We start from the raw sequence: 22719 nt of genomic DNA on the forward strand, positions 1-22719 counted from the left end.
TTAGGGATAGTTTGGTCTTCCGTTCTTTGTTCTTCTCGTCATCAATCTATATATATAAAAGGGTAATGAAATTTCGGCCTAGGACAAAACAACAAAACTACACATCCCAGAAACACTAAACTTGGCAGCACAACCTCTCATCCATGCCTCTACGTTCATACAACAAAAAGAAAAGTAAAACAAAGTCCTAATTAGAGGGAGAGGAATAATTGTTTTTATCCAATTGCTGCCAGTTAGAAGGCTAAGCTACGTCAGGGGAAAACCTTTACCAATTACCTTAACTACCACCAATACCTCAATACTTTATTTCTGTTTCTGGACTTTGTCACCTTTGGCTCTATATGAGAGAGCAGTGCCTCTTAGAAGATGCCAAGGGTGGCTCTTGTTCAATGTTATCAAGAACAGTGGTGGGAAAGGAAGCCATCTTGGCTTTGTGTCTTTGGAAATAATACGAGTTTCTGTCTCTTCGTCCTCTTTCAGCCGGTTGGGTTAAATCAGCTGAGCTTTGCTCACCGAAGCCGGGCCCTCAAGTGCCTGCTCTACATTGCTGACCCTCCTGCGGTAGAATCGCTCTTCAAAAAGCCCGTCGAGAACGTGAAGTAAGCAGGACATTTTGATGCTTGTCTGTATTGTCGGTTTCAAATTGTATTGTATTGGTTTTACAGTAAGCGGCTTTGAGTCTCTTTTAGAGAGAGAAAGTGGGGCACACATTTAATTATTTATAGTATTTATATTCCTCCCTTCTCACCCTGAAGGGGACTCAGGGCGGATCACAGAACATACATATATCGCAAACATTCAATGTGACAAGACAGACAAACTGTACATAGATACTGTATATACTCGAGTATAAGCCTAGTTTTTCATCCCTTTTTTTAAGACTGAAAAAGCCCCCCTCGGCTTATACTCAGGTGAGGGTCCTGGTTGGCTTATATTTGGTTCAGCTTATACTCGAGACTATACAGTACATTTATTATTTTTCTCTTATTATTATTGGTATTATTTCATTTATTATTTTTCTCTATTATTGTTGCTCGTCGTCGTCTCACTCATTCAGTCGTTTTCGACTCTTCGTGACCTCATGGACCAGTCCACACTTGTTGCTACTATTACATTTATTTTACTCTATTTTTATTATTATTAATAATACATTTATTATTTCACACAGATATTATTATTATTATTGCATTTATTATTTTACTCTATTTATTATTACTTGTATTATTTTCCTGCACATAGATGTACGAAATTGTACATAGATACTGTATATACTCAAATATAAGCCTAGTTTTCCAGCCCTTTTTTAAGACTGAAAAAGCCCCCCTCAGCTTATACTCGGGTGACGGTCCTGTTTGGCTTATATTTAGGTCAGCTTATACTCGAGAATATATGGTACATTTATTATTTTTCTTTATTATTATTGGTATTATTACATGTATTATTTTACTCTATTATTATTAAAAGGATACATAAGAACATTTACATTGAAGATGATGAGAATAATGATTTGATCAGAGTTGGACAGTCTTATCTTAAATTTGAGCTTGATGTAAATATTCAAAAACATTTAACCTACTGATGCCTCAATTAATGTAATTTTATTGGTATCTGTTTTTATTTCTGAAATTTACCACCCTCGGCTTATACTGGAGTCAATGTTTTCCCAGTTTTCTTGTGGTAAAATTAGGTGCCTCGGCTTATATTCAGGTCGGCTTATACTTGAGTATATATGGTATTATTATTATTATTACAGTAGAGTCTCACTTATCCAAGACTCGCTTATCCAAGGTTCTGGATTATCCAAGCCATTTTTGTAGTCAATGTTTTCAATACATTGTGATATTTTGGTGCTAAATTCGTAAATACAGTAATTACTACATAGCATTACTGTGTATTGAACTACTTTTTCTGTCAAATTTGTTGTAAAACATGATGTTTTGGTGCTTAATTTGTAAAATCATAACCTAATTTGAGGTTTAATAGGCTTTTCCTTAATCCCTCCTTATTATCCAAGATATTCGCTTATCCAAGGTACTGCCAGCCCGTTTAGCTTGGATAAGTGAGATTCTACTGTATTATTATATTGCTCCGGGTCATTGAGCATGTTTTAAATCATTGTTGCTGTATGTTTTATTCTGATGTATTTATTGTTGTGTTTGGACTTGTTTTTACTGTTGTATTTTTATATTTTTTGTGCATGGTCACTTTGTAAGCCGCCCCAAGTCCCCTTGGGGAGATGGGGCGGGATATAAGAATAAAGTATTGTTGTTGTTGTTATTATTATTATTATTATTGTTATTATTATTATTATTATTACCTATAATATTTTATTATGACACAGCAAACAAGACAGATATGCTGGATTTCATATCACAAAATCACAAGTCGAACACTTCCCAAGTGTCTAGGACTGTGTGATTTATTATTATTATTATTATTATTATTATTATTATTATTATTATTATTATTAGCTGGCCCTGATTGATTAATGTCTAAAATTCCTCTGATTTCCCTAAGCATTAAGCAGCCAGACCTTGAAGCTGAAAGGCTTTTTGATGACAATGTAATCAAAGATTGGGATATTATTTACACCTGATCTGCACTGAGTTTTAAAATCATTCTAGTCACTTGGAAATAAGAGCAGCGGAATCTTTGAGACAGTAGCAGGCAATATTACTAATTTATTAGCAACATTTATATCCTGCCCTTTTCATCCCAAAGGGGATTCAAGGCGGCTTACAAGTTATATTTACATACAATATATTATATTATTAACATAGCACAATATAAGCATTATATATTGCTATATTGTACTATAACAGTATGTTGTCATATTATTAGTAATATTACATGTAATATAAATATGTTTTATTATTATTATATTGTATTACATCAAAATATTGTTATAAATATTATATGTAAATACAATATATTATTAGTATATTATAATACTTACAAAACAGATTCAGAAAAACAACGGATATGGATGTCTGGTGATTTACTTCTGGCTCTTTTTGCAGGCAATTCTTGAAGTGTTTGATTTACCTTGCGGAGTTTGAGGTGCTGAATATCCCGTACACCTACGAATCGTTTCACAGCACTCCCAAGGAAGGACTTGTCAAAGGATTGTGGAAAAACCATAGCCATAAACCCATGGTAACTTTGCCGGGGGCTGGATGTTGGCTGTAAACTCCTGTTTTATTATTTTATTATTTTTATTTAGTTTTTATTTTAGTTTTATTATTATTTATTATTATTATTATTCATGCAATCCTTTTCAGGCCGTGAAACTGATGACCGAGCTCAGTTTAGACTACCAAGTCCATGATGCTCAGCTTTGGAACGGTTTGCTGCAGAAGCTGATGAGTTTCCAAATGGTACGGGTATTTTTTTTTTCTTCCTTGGGTTGAGGACGTGAAACAGTTCTGAGACATCTCTTATGTATTTCAGATCTCTCACCTGAGGAAGGTTTTAAGGGAGATTTCTGGCATCTGTTCATTATGGCAGGTAGGTGGATGTTTTCCCTTTGGTTAAACAACTGAGCTGCTGAACTTGCAGACCGAAAGGTCGGCAGTTCGAATATAGCAGTGAGCTCCCACTGTTAGCCCCAGCTTCTACCAACCTAGCAGTTTGAAAACAAATGTGAGTAGATCAATAGGTACTGCTTCGGTGGGAAGGTAATGACGCTCCATGCAGTCATGCCAATGGCCACATAACCTTGGAGGTGTCTGTGGACAACGCCGGTTCTTGGGCTTAGAAATGGAGATGAGCACCAACCCCCAGAGCGTGAGTAGATCAATAGGTACTGCTACGGCAGGAAGGTAAAGGCGCTCCATGCAGTCATGCCAGTGGCCACATAACCTTGGAGGTGTCTATGGACAACGCCAGCTCTTGGGCTTAGAAATGGAGATGAGCACCAACCCCCAGAGCGTGAGTAGATCAATAGGTACTGCTACGGCAGGAAGGTAAAGGCGCTCCATGCAGTCATGCCAGTGGCCACATAACCTTGGAGGTGTCTATGGACAACACCAGCTCTTGGGCTTAGAAATGGAGATGAGCACCAACCCCCAGAGTGTGAGTAGATCAATAGGTACCGCTCCGGCGGGAAGGTAACATTGGCGCTCCATGCAGTCATGCCCATGGCCACATGACCTTGGAGGCATCTATGGACAATGCCGGCTCTTGGGCTTAGAAATGGAGATGAGCACCAACCCCCAGAGTCGGACACGACTAGACTTAATGTCACCTTTACTATCTGTTTGTCAAATGTGAATCTCCATGAACATGTGGAGACCACCTTTTGAAAACCACTAGTCAAGAAAAGCATGACCTTGTTAGAAGCCAACCCTTTGACCAAGTGATATTTGTAAGCATTCATGTAATGGCACACAGGGAACTCAGCTGTTAGACTGAACAACCATGTCAAAGACATCCCACTACAAAAATATATTTGGTTAGCAGAGCATCGTTGTTTCTTTGAAGTTGACGTTGTAATTGTGATTGTACTTGCTGTTGTCCAAAACATATATACTCCCTTAAAACCTTTTGGTTTAAAATATGCACTCAGAGATTAAAAAAGACAAAGTCTGAACATGCTCAGTTCATTCAACATGTCTATAACTCCTCTCACACCAAAGAGGTACAGTCAAACTGGCAAATCAACATACACATAGAATACAGATTAGCAAATACATATACATTAATAAACAAATTGTGAATGGCTTGGGAGGTTGCTATTTCCAACATTTTTAAGTCAGACATCATCTCCACAAGTTTTGCATCTCAGTCCAAACCCCACTCTCCTGACTCAACAGAACAAATTGCAGCCTTCCAGATGTGACTGTATCCCAACTCCCATTAGCTTTAGTCATGATAATGTCTAATGACGGGGAATATAGGAGTTGGAGTCCACATCAAATGACATGGCAGTCCTTGAGTTTGACCCATGTGTCCTAGATCCCATAACTGCTATGCATGATACGTGGACTTGGCTTTTAGGAACATCTGTGAAAGGCTAGAAGGAAAACAAATAATTAGCAGTCATAATTAAGCATTAAAAATAATAATAATGAGCGAGATTGCTCTAGCAATAGACATTATTGCTATGGTTAATGTACGTGATGTTCTTTCTAATTGAAGAGGCAGGCTACTAATGTCACTAGGTAGATACAACTTGGGCTCAAACATGATGGGCGGCCAATTATCTGTTCCCAGAAATCTTCCCTGCCCTTTGGAGAAGTCCCAACGTTCATCACGTTAAAAGGGTCAGCTTTACCTCCGAATCTCAAAATAGTTTTTAAGAGCCTGAAATTGCAGGTCCTTTTCACCCCTTACGATTTTGCTCGGTTGCTGGCTCTTAATTGTATGACTGAAAAGAGCTATGTGGGACCGACTACGGCTTGTTATGTTCAGGAGAAAAACATCTCCATTAGCCGGCAGGTGGTTAAGTGCCATTAGGCCCCGCTTCTCCCAGAAGTGGCTCTTGTGATCATCCTTTCTATCTGGAAGCCTCTCCGTTGACAGTAAAGGTAACCGGACCAAGTTAGTTATCAACACGGCTTGTTACCATTTCCTGAACTTGCCTTCCACCTGGTTATGAAACGACAAAGCAACTTTGTGAAGAGTTAGTTTCTGAATGGATTTGTTTTCCTGCTTCCTGTCCTTGACTTTATCATTTTCCAAAATGTTGTGCATACAATAATAATAATAATCATCATCATCATCATCAGGGGGCAGAGGACTCTTGCAAGTAAAACAAGCAGTCAAAGAAGAAGAACATGCCCTGGCAGAATATGTAAAGCAAAGTGAAGAACCTGCTTTGATTGAAGTCAGAAATCAGAAACTCCTCAAAACACAGCAGACAAAAAACCAGTACAAGAAAGCCGCACTACGAGCTAGAGCTGACAGCTGGCACAACAAAACATTGCATGGAAAGTTCCTTGACAAAATTGAAGGAAAAGTTGATAAGGAGAAGACTTGGCTATGGCTCACGAATGGGACCCTGAAGAAGGAGACAGAAGGCCTGATCCTTGCAGCCCAGGAGCAAGACATCAGGACAAATGCAATTCAGGCCAAGATCGAAAAATCAGCCGATGACCCAAAATGCAGACTGTGCAAGGAAACCGACGAAACCATGGATCATATCCACAGCTGCTGTAAGAAAATCGCACAGACAGACTACAAACAGAGGCACAACTATGTGGCCCAAATGATTCATTGGAACTTATGCCTCAAGTACCACCTCCCAGCAGCAAAGAACTGGTGGGATCACAAACCTGCAAAAGTATTGGAAAATGAGCACGCAAAGAGACTGTGGGACTTCCGAATCCAGACTGACAAAGTTCTGGAACACAACACACCAGACATCACAGTTGTGGAAAAGAAAAAGGTTTGGATCATTGATGTCGCCATCCCAGGTGACAGTCGCATTGACGAAAAACAACAGGAAAAACTCAGCCGCTATCAGGACCTCAAGATTGAACTTCAAAGACTCTGGCAGAAACCAGTGCAGGTGGTCCCGGTGGTGATCGGCACATTGGGTGCTGTGTCAAAAGATCTCAGCCAGCATTTGGAAACAATAGACATTGACAAAATTACGATCTGCCAACTGCAAAAGGCCACCTGACTGGGATCTGCGCGCATCATCCGAAAATACATCACACAGTCCTAGACACTTGGGAAGTGTTCGACTTGTGATTTTGAGATACGAAAACCAGCATATCTATCTTGTTTGCTGTGTCATACAATAAAATAATAATAATAATAATTTGCTCTTCAAAATCTTTCTGACTGTTTGGATATATTCTTTGCTGACCACCTTTTTCACATGCCTGTGCTTGATATTGTCCAATTGTAGTATGCCCAGATATTTGTAGGCTTCAGGCTGATTGCATTTTATGGTTTGTCCATTTGGCATCTCTGTGCCCTCGCTGTGAGTAATTTTCCCTTTCTTTAATGCCACTGTGGCACATTTGTTTAGGCCGAACTCCATATTGATGTCAGTGCTGAAGATTCTGACTGTGTTGGTCAGTGATTGGATTTCTGTTTCTGATTTTCCGTAAAGCTTTAGATCATCCATGTACAGCAAGTGGGAAAATTTGGGTGAATTTCTTGCTGTTTGGTAGCCCAGGTTTGTTTTCTGTAGAATTACTGACAGAGGGACCATTGCAATGATGAACAGTGACAGCGAGTCGCCCTGGAAATTATTTGTCGATACATCACAGTCCTAGACACTTGGGAAGTGTCAGACGTGTGATCCAATACAGCAGCCAGCAGAGTGTCTGCTGTGGACTCATCTTGTTGTGTTTCAAATAATAATAATAATAATAATAATAATAATTGAGAAGTGTCTGACGTGGGATCCAATACAGCAGCCAGCAGAGTGTCTGCTGTGGACTCATCTTGTTGTGTTTCAAATAATAATAATAATAATAATAATAATAATAATAATAATAATAATAATAATAATTGAGAAGTGTCTGACGTGGGATCCAATACAGCAGCCAGCAGAGTGTCTGCTGTGGACTCATCTTGTTGTGTTTCAAACAATAATAATAATAATAATAATAATAATAATAATAATTGGGAAGTGTCTGACGTGGGATCCAATACAGCAGCCAGCAGAGTGTCTGCTGTGGACTCATCTTGTTGTGTTTCAAATAATAATAATAATAATAATAACTTTATTCTTGTACCCCTCCAAAGGTTTCATACTAACACATATGTGTTTCCCATGTATTTGAACTTTCTGCAGATCCCGAATTTCAGCCGAGCCTGGCAAACGGTCATTTGTGCACCCCTTCTTTCAGGTAAGCTTTCCTCTTATTTTTCCTTCCCCAAACTGTGAAGTTAATGCATGAAGGTTCTTTGCTTTCGGTAGAGCCGTACATATCTCATACACAAATTAAGCAGCAATTTGGGTGCTCAATTCAGCTGGGATTTTGCTCAAACCAAACCTGATCCACAATAGCATTGTAATGGGCACACTTTGCAAAGGTTAAGCATGCCTCTCCTTTGGGCGGCGAGCGAGATTACAACCTCCTCTGTCCAGCTGTGATGCCAAACAAAAGACATTTGGAAGAAAATCGTTTCCTTTTGTGTGTCTTGTTTTCAAAGCTGTCCCTCCGCCAAGTCCTGGCCAACTGGAAGCGTGCTGCGACTCTTTCAGGTTGCTGTTAATGTAAGTGAAGGCACGTCTTGTGCCGAATTAATAGGCATAAAGTAGTGTTAGCTATTAAAGTGTGTATCAGGAGGGGGAAAATGTCCTTTAGACCCCCTGATGTGAACAATCCAGCATTTGGCACGCTGCGTGGGCTTTTTATTTGCCAGGAGCGTTTTAAATTCCAAGTCCATTAAGTGGAACTTGCATAAGATAATGCTTTAAGAAAAACAGGCATTCTGTTTGACTTGTACATCTAGGTGTTCGGCTAGGCGTCCTCCAACTTTTTAAGTTCAGGGCCCCCCAGACTGTTGCAGGGAGCGGACTATAGAGCTTGTTGGACTTAGATTAAAATAATGGGGAGCTGGGGTGACACTTGAAGGGGTAACGGACCTTTATTCGGGGAGTTTAGAATATTGGGCTCTGGATTATGTTAAAATTTGCCTCCGTCGTCTCCTTTTCATCCAGTGGCAAAAATGCCAATTCCGCAACATTCACTTGTGAGGGAGAAACTTGGCTTTACCGTGAAATTGAGTTGCTGTGAGGTTTACTGTTGTTACTGTACATTATCTTGTACATTATATTTTGATGTGTTTGTATTCATTTGAGGCACTGAATGTTTGCCTTTTGGTTTTGTGTCTGTAAACTGCCCTGAGTCCCTTCGGGGAGAGAGGGCGGTCTAGAAATAAAGTATTATTATTATTATCTATATCAGGGGTTCCCAAACTAAGGCCTGCGGGCCGGATGCAGCCCTCCAAGGGCATTTACCTGGCCCCTGTCCAAAACTTTAGACTTAAGGTTGACCTAAGTCTCTCTGGTCTTTGGAGGTCTCTTTGCTTACCTATGGTCCTATAAGACCATCTAGATGGCCTTTGAGGGTCCCTTTCCTTCTCTCCCCCGGACTGTGGTGGAGGCTCCTTCCTTGGAAGCTTTTAAGCAGAGGCTGGATGGCCATCTGTCGGGGGTGCTTTGAATGCGATTTCCTGCTTCTTAGCAGGGGGTTGGACTAGATGGCCCATGAGGTCTCTTCCAACTCTACTATTCTATGATTCTATGATTCTATGGTCTTCTGATGGCCTGATGAGATCATTTAGATGTCCTTTGAGGGTCTCTTTCCTTACTTATGGTCTTATGAGACCATCTAGATGGTCTTTGGAGGTCCCTTTGCTTACCTATGGTCCTATAAGACCATCTAGATGGCATTTGAGGGTCCCTTTCCTTATCTATGATCTTCTGATAGCCTGATGAGATCATTTAGATGTCCTTTGAGGGTCTCTTTCCTTACTTATGGTCTTATGAGACCATCTAGATGGTCTTTGGAGGTCCCTTTGCTTACCTATGGTCCTATGAGACCATCTAGATGGCCTTTGAGGGTCCCTTTCCTTATCTATGGTCTTCTGATGGCCTGATGAGATCATTTAGATGTCCTTTGAGGGTCTCTTTCCTTACTTATGGTCTTATGAGACCATCTAGATGGTCTTTGGAGGTCTCTTTGCTTACCTATAATCTTATGAGGTCGTCTAGATCAGAGGTCCCCAAACTATGGCCCTCCAAGGTCATTGATCTGGCCCCTGTCCTAGACTTAGAGTTCACCTAAGTCTGACATGACTTGAAGGCACACAACAACAATCCTAATTTTGGACTATTTCATCATATTCCGGCCCCCCAACAGTTTGAATGACTGTGAATCGGCCTTCCACTTAAAAAGTTTGAGGACCTCTGATCTATATATATAAAAATATAATGTCCGTTTGTAGGACTCAGTAAACAACAAAACCACTGAACCCAATCACACCAAATTTGGCCACAAAAGACATAGCCATCCAAGCTATGTCTTTCAAACAAAAAACCTTGAAAAGAAAGTCCAAACAGTAAATACGGAGCAGCACTCCGAAAATAGAATTCCAGACATGAATCACTCAGGGGCAGCTAACGACTCTGAACAAAGGATTCCCCCAGACCAGGATGTGAGGCTAGGAAGGCCATTTAATGCTAACAAAGGTGATTAGTTACATCATTCACACTGGCCTCCAACTGACAAGAGTTCTTCTCTCACCCTGGACTTTCCAGAGATATATATAAACCTTCCTTGCTTAGTTTTCCCATATACCTCACAACCTCTGAGGATGCCTGCCATAGATGTGGGAGAAACGTCAGGAGAGAATACTTCTGGAACATGGCCAGACAGCCCGGAAAACATACAACAAGCCAATAATGGTTGTGTTTTGTTCTTTCTGCTCCCAAAGGTGTCCACTCACAACTCATCTGGACCTTCTCGGGATCGCCAAGCAGTACGTCCAGTTGCAGCTGCCGGCGTTTGCTTTCGGCTGCCTCTTGCTGATTCCGCAGCTGGAGAAAAGATCCCAAGTGATCCAGGTGAGTGAATAAACACTGGCAGATGTTGTAAGGTGGTGCATTTCCTGGCTTGTTGTGGCGTCTGATCCACAAGCTGCCTATGCTGTATTTTTGTATGTCTTCATGAAATGTGTTTACCGGCTTGATGCAAACTGAAGGACAACGCAGCAAATAATTGGCTTTTTTGTGTTTTTCCCCAGGACCTTCTGGCCAAATGCTCACTTGAGGCTATGGCACAGCAGGTGGACGAATACATGAGCTGGGGAGAAGTAGCCGGCCTGGCTTCGCAGGTAGGGACAAAGGACAATGCGACAAAGCTGACCCACAATCCGCTGATCCAACCTAAGTAACTCTCCTGCTGCTTTCTAGATTAGGCATCTAATGTTGAACCACGGATCAAATGTGAAGCAGGAAGAGAGCCACGGGGAATACGCACTTTAGTAAGTACAAGTAAGTGAATTGAAACTTTATTTTTCTTTGAGGTGGGAGAAAGAAAGAAAAATCGCTAATTCTGCTTTGCTTGTGTATATATACATATAATATTGATAATAATATTATGTTTATAATACTAATATTATACAATATAATAATATTATGTATATATTGTATATTACATGTAATATTATTGATAATATTACAGTATAGTGGTATAGTTCAATATAGTAATATATAATAATATATAATTCCAAAAATATAGTAATATATACTGCTAATCTATATATATAAAAGAGTGATGGCATCAGGGCAGCGGACAAAACAACAAAACTACAGGCCCCCCAACCTCGAAATTTGACAACACAACCCATCATTCACGGCTCTAGGTTGATACAACAAAAAGAAAAGAAAAATAAAGTCCTAATTACAGGGAGAGGAATAATAGTTTTTATCCAATTGCTGCCAGTTAGAAGGCTAAGCTCCACCCACTTGGTCTCCTAGCAACCTACTCAGCCCAGGGGACAGGCAGTTAGGCCTCACTTAGGCCTCTTCCACAGATTATCAGATTTTAACTGGATTATATGGCAGTGTAGACTCAAGGCCCTTCCACACAGCTATATAACCCATTTAGAATCTTATATTATCTGCTTTGAACTGGATTATCTTGACTCCACACTGCCATATAATCCACTTCAGTGTGCATACTAAACATAAAGACAACCATACAACCGACATTCAATACCACCACTGCCTCAACAATTTCTCACCAACAGCACCAGACAACGCCACAGCAACGCGTGGCCGGGCACAGCTAGTATTATATATACATATAATATTGATAATAATAATATAATATAATACAATATAATACTAATATAATATAATATAATAATATTAATTATATATTTTATATTACATGTAATATTACTAATAATATTACAGTATAGTGGTATAGTTCCCCCTGTGGCCGGAATCGTGAAGCTGGAAAGATGTTAAAAATGCCTCTGTGTTTGTCTAAAAACTGAATGTTGTTTGTCTGTTGGCATTGAATGTTTGCTATATATGTGTTCATTGTAATCCGCCCTGAGTCCCCTTCGGGGTGAGAAGGGCGGAATATAAATACTGCAAATAAATAAATAAATAAATAATGCTAATACAGTAGAGTCTCACTTATCCAACATTCGCTTATCCAACGTTCTGGATTATCCAACGCATTTTTGTAGGCAATGTTTTCAATACATCGTGATATTTTGGTGCTAAATTCATAAATACAGTAATTACTACATAGCATTACTGCGTATTGAACTACTTTTTCTGTGAAATTTGTTGTATAACATGTTTTGGTGCTTAATTTGTAAAATCATAACCTAATTTTGTTTAATAGACTTTTCCTTGATCCCTCCTTATTATCCAACATATTCGCTTATCCAACGTTCTGCAGGCCCGTTTATGTTGGATAAGCGAGACTCTACTATATATATAATGATAATACTATATAAACATATAATATTGATAATAATATAATGTAATACAATATAATGCTAATAATACAATATAATAATATTAATTTGTATTACGTGTAATATTACTAATAATATTACAGTTTAATGGTATAGTTCAATATAGTAATATATAATGCTAATATTATATATACATATAATATTGATAATAATATAATATAATACAATATAATAATATAATAATATTAATTATTATTGTAAGCCACTTTGATTGTAAGCTGCTTTGAGTTCCCTCGGGGAGAAATGCGGGGTAAAAGTGATGTAAATAAATAAATAAATAATATTACAGTATAGTGGTATAGTTCAATATAGTAATATATAATGCTAATATATATACATATAATATTGATAATATTATAATGTAATACAATATACTAATAATACAATATAATAATATTAAGTATATATTTTATATTATATATAATATTACTAATATTACAGTATAGTTTGATATAGTAATATATAATGCTAATATTGTGCTATGCTCATAATAAAATATATTGTATGTACACATAACTTGTAAGCTGCTCTGAGTCCCCTTTGGGGTAATAAAGGCGGGATATAAATGTAGTAAATAAATAAATATGGCTTTAGCAAAGCAAGGGCCAGGCTTTAGCACAGCAGGTTAAATCATCAGCTGCAGTAAATCTTGTCCGTTTGAACTTGGCTGACAGTTCGAAGCCCAGGTCAGGGTGAGTGCTAACAACACAACCGTTCAATGCTAAGGCTTCCCGCCAAATGGAACTGTAGAGAAGAGTCTCCTGAACAAGCCAGGACCTGCCGCAGACCAGGACTGCCATCTGTTGAGGAGTTACGAAGGTGGAGGCATTACTTTTCATTCAACCCTCGTATCTAAATCTATAAGGATTGTCTCAAAAAGGATTAATATGTAAAAGAAAATAATCCTCGTGGTGGGAATTGTAAAGGTTGTGTATGTGTAGAATAAAAAATTATATTAAAAAAGAAAGCAAAAGGTAAGTAGATAAATAGGTACCGCTTAAAAGCGGGGAGGTATTTTAAAACACCCATAAGGAATGCTGGCAATTCGATCCAGAAGGAAGTTTACAAACAAAGCTCTCCAGCAGGGAGATGGAGCAACAGCCTCCAATGCTTTAACCCTTATTTTTCAGTAACTTGATGCATTTTGTCATCAGAATATATCATTTTGCAATTTTGTCACTGATTGGTATTGGCACACTTTCAGTGTCCAGATTTTGTATGCATGTATAATTAAACTGACATACAATAACATTGACCATCTTCTCTTCCTTACAGGAGGCACACAACATAAACTGAAACGTTACAGAAAGTATGAACATTCGACAAAAGGCCATTACAACCATGCAGCCCTGCAGAAAACAAACAAGTTCTGGCCAGTGATTTATTTATACTGTTCAGTGTTAAGAATTTTGGGGGTTTTTCTTTATTGATATTTTGCATTGTAAAAAAATTGAATAAAATCATGGAGCAATACCATCATTTTATATCCCAATTTTAAGATAGAGATATGAATGAACAATTTTAGCAATGAACAATGTTTTGAAAAGGGAAAGAAGCCCTTGCAAGTCACGAAGAAGAATATATATATACCCTTTAATGTTATAAAAGCATTTTCCCTGAAGTATTTGTTAATCTCTGCTACAGATATGTAGGCACTTCCCCTTGCAAGCCTTTGCAATCCCTATGTGCCTAAATATTTGTATCTCTATATATTAATTTTATATATGAATTTCCCCCTCATATGTTTGCAAGTCTTTGCAAATCCTATATACATATAGATATCTAGAGATTTCCATATATGTATCTATGTGTATACATTATTTTTATATATAAATGTTTGCCTCACATGTTTGCAAGTCTTTGCAAATCCTATGCAGATATAATTATCTATATAGAGAGAGATGTCTAGCTAGATATATATGAATATAGATATATATAGGCTTGGAAATACGACAGGGGATATGCACACACATACACACACATAGAGATTTCTAGATAGATGCAGGAGGGAAATGCACATCTATAAAGAGGATTTGCAAACATTTCAGGGGGAAATGCATATGTGAAATGAGTATATATAATTATAGATCTATATCCAACTCTGCATTATGTAGGCATTGAATGTTGCCTGTTACTAAAACGACCTAAAACGGTGCCGTCTTTGGATGTTTGAGGAAAATTCCTAGTTAATTATGTGCACTTTTAAAGACACCAGTGCCAATGTTGGACTTTGCTGAACTTCCCTTTGAAATACTTTTTTAAATTTATGGTTAAATTTTTACTTCTTTTTAAATAATGCATTGTTCTTTCATGTTTCTTTGCACTATAAATAATACAGTAGAGTCTCACTTACCCAAGCTGCACTTATCCAAGGTTCTGTATTATCCAAGGCAGTCCGCCTTTTAATAGTCATTGTTTTTGTAGTAAATGTTGCAATGTTTTGGTGCTAAATTAGTAAATACAGTAATTACTACGTAACATTACTGTGTACTGAACTGCTTTTCCTGACAATTTGTTGCAAAACATGTTTTGGTGCTTAATTTGTAAAATCATAACTTAATTTGGTGTTTAATAGGCTTCTCCTTAATCTCTCCTTATTATCCAAGATTTTTGCTTATCCAATGTTCTGCTGTCCCGTTTAGCTTGGATAAGCGCGACTCTACTGTATATGTGCAGTGTGCATAGGAATTGGTTTGGTTTCCCCCCAAACTATAGTCCAGTCCCCCAACTGTCTCGGAGATTGTGAACCATGCCTCAGATTTAAAAGTTTGAGGACTCCTGATGTAAACTATACGATTTCTATACAAAATAACACAAATTCCATTTCTCTGGCAGATTTGTTGTCTAACTGATCACAACATGTTTCCATTTTTGACAAAATTAACTCAACCAGCATAAGGTTAGAGAAGTGTTTATTATAAGATTTGGAATGATCCATGTGAACACATAGCTTCTCTGTGCACCCTGAAAACGTATTTACATGCAGGACTTAGGCAAAGAAAAGAATCAAGCAAAGGCAGGTTTTTGTTAGCATTCAAGAAATCAATACTTGCATATCTATGACAAAGGAAGACAAATCATTTCATATGCAAATATCGCAAACACTGTGGACCTTCAGGTGCATACTGGGGTAAAAAGGAAAAAGAGGCCAAGGAACAGGCAGGTCGAAGGACGTCCTTTAAGATTTCTTGTACTCGATTCTTTCTACCTTGACGTCGTCGCCAATTAGCTGATAAACATAGGTCACGACGGTGGAAGCTTGGATATCCATCAGTACAAAAGAAGGTATGATGTTGCTGTTGGGAGAAAGATTTTGAATTATTTTATTAACAGCTCTTAAGATGTTCTCTTGACACAGTTCAGAGGAAGTCTCTTTTGTTCTACTGGAACTTCGGAAAGTCCAGGGACTGATGTTTGGCCCCAGGACTCTCTGCACTAGAACTTAGAATTCCAAAACACAAACTCTGGAAATTTCTCTTTGCATTATTTTAAAACATGTTTTAGGATTCTTTCCCCTAGAACTGGAATTCTAAAAAGCAGCATCTGCCTCCCTCTTACTGAAAGAAGTAGAAAAATCTAATAATAAATATATATATTAGTGATTAGCTACCTTTTTTTGGCTTGAGGCATGGCAAAATATCCTGTATTTCCTCGCATAATAGTCCCCTCATTTTTGAAGTCTCAAAATGTTTTTCTTTTCCTTGCATAGACATCACAGTGGTATAAAACTGAGAAACTCCCTTCCCTCCCAAAGACAGTTTAAATGGACTCTGAGTTCTTTCCTACTTCCTTCCCCCTCAAAGAAGGAAGGCACCAATCTTTTTCACTCCATAATAGTCACACCCCTCTTTTTTCCCCAAGAACTGTGTGACTATTATGTAATGAAATACGGTATCTTTGACTCTTTGAGGTAAATTCCCCATATTGTCAGCCTGAACAGTATTTAGCCCTACTCAAAGCAGTTTTAAGTGCATAAAGATGTTCCCCACTGCAAAATACTATGTCTGAAGTATTCAGCAATGTTGTTAAGCCCAGGTCATCATTTCAATTCATAAATAAAACTTCATGACCAGAGGTTGGCAGCTACATGTCGATTCAAATGTTAGGATGTAAACAAGACAGCCAAACAGTCACCTAAGTAGTATTGTGCCACTTGTGACTCACTTTTCCAGAGCACTGTACGCTCCCGTTGCTGATCCAGGGTTGATATAGAACTTGTTTTCATGCTCAAAGGCCTCAAATTTGTGTGTGTGCCCAGAAATCAGGATGTCCACATCAAACTGTCTCTGGAGCAGCGCCAGGCTGGCCACGTCTCCCCATGGGATCACTTGATGGCCGTGGATCAGGCCAATCTTAAACTGCCCGACAGTGACAACTTTCTGTTCAGGGTAGTTCAAGTTCTGGAATGTAAAGACACTGTGTGTAAGGTCCATATACAGAGAGGGCCCTTCCATTATGTTATACATTTATTTTGCATCCAAACAACAGCACTATACTATCCTGTGTGCTACTAAAACTATCTGTACCAAGAGACCAGTCTTGAGACTAGATATTGATGTGGCCAAGAAAAATACACCCTATTCCCCCACACCCACAATTTTCAAGGCAAATAGTTCCATAACAAATTACAACCAATATCTTGTTGGTATGGATGTTCAACATACATAGGGCCTTCCTTTCCAACAATTAATGCCTACTATTAGCACTGTTTAACCACAATGGTGCCCACTTCCACCACCATTCAATGGCTGGGAGAAATTAAGACATATTCAGTGATGTCCTCACAGATAAGATATAGACTGACTTCATCATCTCCCAGAACCTCTGGATGATACTATCAGTCTTCCTATGGCATTTTTCACACTACACTGAGTGACAGGGAATCTTGGCCTAGTTCTATAGCATAGGTCATAAAACACAGATCATTTCTCCCCGCCCCTCACCCAAACCCTCATTACCTCATCAAAGTCCCCTCTAACCACATGAACATCACCAGCCAGGGTCTTGAGATAGTCATAGCTCTCCTTTGTGCAGAGGTTTCCAGTGCAGAGAATGTGCTGGATCTTCCCCGGAACCAGCAGCTTTTTGAACTTCGCTGGCAAACTGTTGCAGCGGTGAGGGATATGAAGGTCTCCCAACACTAACACCAACTTGCGAAAGGAGGGAAAAGCAGACACTCAGGTCAAGGGTTTGTCAAGGCACTCCCATTTATGAACAGATTCAACAAAGTATCAGGAGGTTAAGAAGTGCTTGTGTCTAGTCCCAAGACAACCCCATAACACTTCAGAGGAGGAGTGGTATCTTGGTTCTGAGTCAGAGTCCAAATGGAAGCAGGAAATCCAGAGCTAGAGCATTTCCTACAAATAGCTGCTCTGGCTCTTGCTTGAAGATCTCTCTTCCTTGAGAGTGAGAGCTTAGTACACCTCTAGGTCACTGGTCCTATGGCTGAACTGAACTTTGTAAATTGACCCTCCTTTACTTAACCCTATCAAAGCTTTGAGCCCTAAATTCTTCCTGTAACAATATGCAAAGTCTCACATGAGTTGGAGCTAAATAAATGTGGGGTGCTGTAGGCAAATTAGGCAGAGATTACACCAGGGGCAAGAAACCATTGGCCCTCCAGGTATGTTGGACTACCAGCTCTTACCACTAGCTCTGGAAACCAAAGTCCCAAACACCTGGAAGGACAAAGGTGCCACAACCATGCATTATCCTACCCTTAGCAGAAGGAAGTGAGGACATGCACCTACTTTTGCAGGCCAGAGATACAGCAGGCACCCATTCTTGCTCACTGACCATGAGAATACTAAAGTACTCATGTGAGAAGACATTTGCAGGCAACCAGACAACATGAATGCAAGCCTCGGTCTTCCTTCAGGGACTCTTTCCCACTTTGACTGCCTTGCCTAGGAGGCCTGCATGTCACACAGGATTCTGGCACATGCTCAAGGGCAGAGGCAGAGTTCGTATGGCACTCTGGCCAAACCTGCAAGGCGGAGACAGAGGACATGCCGCCCTCCAGATGTGACTGGGCGGCAACTCCCAGCAGCTATAACCAGCTAGGCCAATGTCGATGTATACTGGGAACCAGAGTCCAACCATCTCTGGAGAGTCACATGAGTCCCACCACCAATGCATGGCATGAACTGACACATGGACCATAAAGCTCTTGGCCTTCCAGATGTTTTGAACTCCAACTCCCAGAATTCCTGACTACTGGCTACACTGGCTGAGAATTCAAACCCAAAACACTTCAGACTCCCAATGCTGCCGGTAGCAAGGATTAACTGGTAACAGTGGGCAGGGCCTTATTCATTTATTCTTGCCTCCAATTACTGCTCCTTTCATTGCTTTCATTATGAGGAACACCAGGGTTTCCTGGAACAGGGTCTCAAAAGAGACTTGTCTCAGTTTAGATCGATACATCCCAATGAAGCATTTCAAATGTCAGAGCTGAACCGGACACCCAAAAATTTACAGGCATCATCACTTGCGGTTGAAATGTGTTGCCCTTTCAATATAATGGCGTATTTTAGCAGCCACTAAGAGAGTAGTCACCTACCATTACCCACATTAGCAAGAGGCCAAGATGAACCAACTTACTCTGTGCCCAGCCTTATTGGATGAAGAAGTTGATTGCAGACAGAAGGGGTGGGGAGGTGGAAAAAAACAGGGTGAGACATGAACAATGTTAAATAAAAAAGGAAGCAACAGAAAAGGAAACATCTCAAGCCAAATTAATAGGCAAATCATAAATGAAATTTGAATGTTAGCAAAGGAAATGTTAAATAAATCTGATTTATGCAACGGGTGCCAAAAGGACTAATGGGAAAGCTGTTCCAGCATTACCTGAACACCATGGTCATGATCTCTCTGGGTTTCCAAGGTGCCACTAAGCCTTATCCCCCTTCCTTCCCAAAGGGCATGCAGGTGCGGGAGCTTCAGTGAGGAAATCAGAACTCCCTGGACACCATAGCTTCCCTACAGTGCCTTCAGTGGACGAATGAGCTGTGTGTATGGAGATGCCAATGGCACTGATCAAAACCCAATACTATAAATAATATTCACACCAGACTTCCTCATGGACATCACAGCACAAACAGGATCTTCATTCATTCGTTAATGAACAACGCCTCCCATAGAATCCTAGAGTTGGAGGAGACTTCGTAAGCCATCCAGTCCAACCCCCTGCCAAGAAGCAGGAAAACTGCATTCAAAGCACTCCCGACAGATGGCCATCTAACCTCCAAAGAAGGAGCCTCCACCATACTCCTAAATGTGCTTCATTTTAGATCACAACCAAAAGTATGTTTTCATAGGAAGTAGATTTCAATTCACAATATTATCTTTCTTGTCCTACTATTATCAAACCTGGTCTGAGTGGTGGCAGTACCTTAAAAACTTTTTCAGGGAGTGAGGAGGATTGACACTCATAGGATCTTGACTATACATCCTAAGGACAACAGGAGCAGTCTACCCCATCTTGAGTAAGATATTACTTACTTATTACTTACTTAGAACTGCTAAGCTGGGGGCAAGAAAACTATTCAAGCTGCCTCTCTGAGACAAAACTTCCTACTAAGGATAAAATACTCATTTCACTGCCCCTTTCTTTCCTTCCCTCCATTACTCTCTCTAGAATGTCTCAGCTAGAGGACACCCAGGGCATGGTGGCTCATTGCATGGATTCATCATAATGCTTCCAAATGGTTAGCCAAGCATCATTATAAGAGAAAGTAATACCATAAATGCAAAGGGGTTATGTACAGCAAGAAGGTCATCGAAATGACTGTTGCTGTGCAGCAGGGCAGAGTCAGAAGAAGCAAAGCCAAACCTCGGGACCTCCGAGCAGATGCCAACTGAGGATGCCTCACAACCTCTGAGGATGCCTGCCATAGATGTGGGCGAAACGTCAGGAGAGAATATTTCTAGAACATGGCCAGACAGCCCGGAAAACATACAACAACCCTGTGATCCTGGCCATGAAAGCCTTCGACAACACAAGATGCCAACTGTGCTGGGACTTGGCAAGCAAATGACTTATGGAGACAATTGCAATGCAATGCCATTTGTCTTTCAACCCTTGCGTATTTGTCACTCAGGTCTGCAAATATATTTCATGTGTAGAAAAACCAGTCCTTCGCAGCAGCTAGTTGCAACTCAACAAGGGATCAGATAGAGATGAGATGGTTCCTCTTTTGGCCCTGAAAACATGAAGGACTGAATCTAGAGCATGCAGGATTGGAGATCTAGCACTTAGCTATAGCTCCTGTGCAGTAAATGTGCTGAACTAAAAAGAAGCCATTAATCCGGCTTCTTAATGGCAATGATGAGATTCGAGGAAGGGACTTCCAGACCCAAGTTCCTATTCCTTACTCTTCACCTGAAGTTCATGCTTTGACCGAGGCAACGGGTTGCAGATTGGTGTTAAGTCACGGAGGTGGACCGCACAGTCTCCAGTTATTCTTGGACTGCACTACCGGGCTGGGAAGGCAGTCCAACAACTTCTGGAGGGCAACATGATCCCCAACCTTGCAGTCAGCAGCCATGAAGGATGAAAACCCAGCCTCTGCAATCCTCCATCCTGGAAGCTAATCTGGCTCTGTTTATGGTGCATCTACACCAGGGGTCCCCAAATTTTTTAAACAGGGGGCCAGTTCACGATCCTTCGGACCATTGGAGGGCCGAGCTATAGTTGGCCACCGCGCAATAAATAATAATAACAACAATAATAATAATAAAAAAGAGGACTGGAAGAGACCCTTTGGGCCATTGAGTCCAATCCCCCTCTGTCTTTGTGCACTGAAAGCACAAACAAAGCACCCCTGACAGATGGCCACCCAGAATCAATGTTATTAATAATAATAATAATAATAAAGAGGGTTAGAAGAGACCCCTTGTGCCATTTAGTCCAACCCCTTTCTGCCTTTGTGCACCAAAAGCACTAGCAAAGCATCCCTGACAGATGGCCACCAAGCCTCAATGTTAATAATAATAATAATAATAATAATAATAATAGAGTTGGAAGAGACCCCTTGAGCCATTTAGTCCAATCCCCTTCTTTCTTTGTGCACCAAAAGCACAAGCAAAGCACCCCTGACAGATTGCCACCCAGCCTCAATGCTAATAATAATAATAATAATAATAATAATAATAATAATGGTTGTAAGAAAAGAGACCCCTTGGGTCATTTCGCCCAACCCCCTTCTGCCCTTGTGCTGTGGCTGGATAAATGGCTTTGATGGGCCACATCTGGCCCCCGGGCCTTAGTTTGGGGACCCCTGATCTACACTGTCAATCACATGCGTCAAAATAAAGGTCCGCCGGCCAAATGCAGCCCACCATGTCATTTGATGTGGCCCTCCAGATGCTGGACTCCAACTCTCGTATTCCTCCTCATTAGACATTATCATGACTAGAGCTGATGGGAGTTGGGATACAGTCACATCTGGAAGGCTGCCGTTGATTTTGTTTAGTCAAGGGAGTGGGGTTTAGGTTATTCCATGTGAAGATTTCTGACCAAAGCTGAATGGAGATGCACCATGACTTGTTCCCTCGATCTGGACACTCTACCCCTTTGGATGCAGCCCAAAATCCCATTGGCTTTTTGAGCTGCTGCATCACACTCTTGGCTCATGTCTAGCTTGTTGTCCACGAAGACTTCAAGATCTTTCTCACCTGGCAAGCCAGGCATCACCCGTCCTGGATCTGACATTTCCCCATGTTGAAATGCATTGGGTTTCCCCCTGCCTTGCCTCCCACCTGAAGGCCTCAAAAGCCTCACTGGTAGTTGTGACATCTCTTCTAGTCCTAATCATGTTTTCGACGTTTTTTTCCGGCCTGTATCATAATCTATTTTTACTATGCCCCCCTATTCCACCCTTCAGGTGCCACGACTGGCAGCCCCGACGTTTGGGGATGATGGGGCCCGCAGTCCAGCCCTCCCTCGCCTCGGCCTCTCGCTTTCCCCGAAGCACTCACCATCTTGGCCGCTCCCTCAGGCTCTTATTTCCGCCGCTTCCGGTCTGGCAAGCCCACGGTCCGGAAGCGGAGTGCGCAAGGAGAATGGCGAGGAGGCCTTGTGTGAGGGGAAAGCGAACATCCGGGTATCGGAGCTCTCCAAAGGGGCAACGTTGAGTGGCGCGTACACACTTCCGGCTCGGTTGCGTGGCGGAACCTCTTCGCTTCCACAGCTTCCCATGCTCGCCCCCCCTCCGCACGCGAATGAGAGCCGGAAGTGCGTGTTTTCCC

The 22719-nt window shown here is 40.5% G+C and overlaps 2 protein-coding genes across 5 annotated transcripts in view; one reads left to right on the plus strand and one right to left on the minus strand.

Moving 5' to 3' along the window:
* kntc1 (kinetochore associated 1) overlaps positions 1–13941 on the plus strand; it is an 84933-nt gene extending 70992 nt beyond the window's left edge. For 2 of the 3 annotated variants that reach the window (XM_062958635.1, XM_008119868.3), the window contains 10 exons: positions 481–599; positions 3021–3156; positions 3282–3377; positions 3451–3507; positions 7754–7808; positions 8116–8179; positions 10405–10534; positions 10714–10803; positions 10883–10963; positions 13744–13941. In XM_062958635.1, the coding sequence (XP_062814705.1) occupies positions 481–599; positions 3021–3156; positions 3282–3377; positions 3451–3507; positions 7754–7808; positions 8116–8179; positions 10405–10534; positions 10714–10803; positions 10883–10954 (819 nt within the window). In that variant the 3' untranslated portion in view covers positions 10955–10963; positions 13744–13941. The remainder of the gene's footprint in view (positions 1–480; positions 600–3020; positions 3157–3281; positions 3378–3450; positions 3508–7753; positions 7809–8115; positions 8180–10404; positions 10535–10713; positions 10804–10882; positions 10964–13743) is intronic. The other variant, XM_062958636.1, reaches the window with a different exon arrangement.
* Positions 13942–15363: 1422 nt separating this feature from the next.
* On the minus strand, positions 15364–22607 carry vps29 (VPS29 retromer complex component). 2 transcript variants are annotated; one of them, XM_003226869.4, is made up of 4 exons: positions 22450–22607; positions 17427–17618; positions 16633–16868; positions 15364–15764 (listed from the first exon to the last, which is right to left on the minus strand). In XM_003226869.4, exons 1-4 carry the CDS (start codon positions 22450–22452, stop codon positions 15647–15649), a joined length of 549 nt encoding a protein of 182 aa, XP_003226917.1. In that variant the 5' UTR covers positions 22453–22607; the 3' UTR covers positions 15364–15646. The 2 variants fall into 2 exon arrangements, with proteins under 2 accessions (XP_003226917.1, XP_062814707.1); XM_062958637.1 differs by lacking the exon at positions 22450–22607 and adding an exon at positions 19072–20953.
* Positions 22608–22719: the final 112 nt, after the last annotated feature.

Source organism: Anolis carolinensis, chromosome X (genome assembly GCF_035594765.1).
Source record: "Anolis carolinensis isolate JA03-04 chromosome X, rAnoCar3.1.pri, whole genome shotgun sequence".
NCBI classification, from domain to species: Eukaryota; Metazoa; Chordata; class Lepidosauria; order Squamata; family Dactyloidae; genus Anolis; species Anolis carolinensis.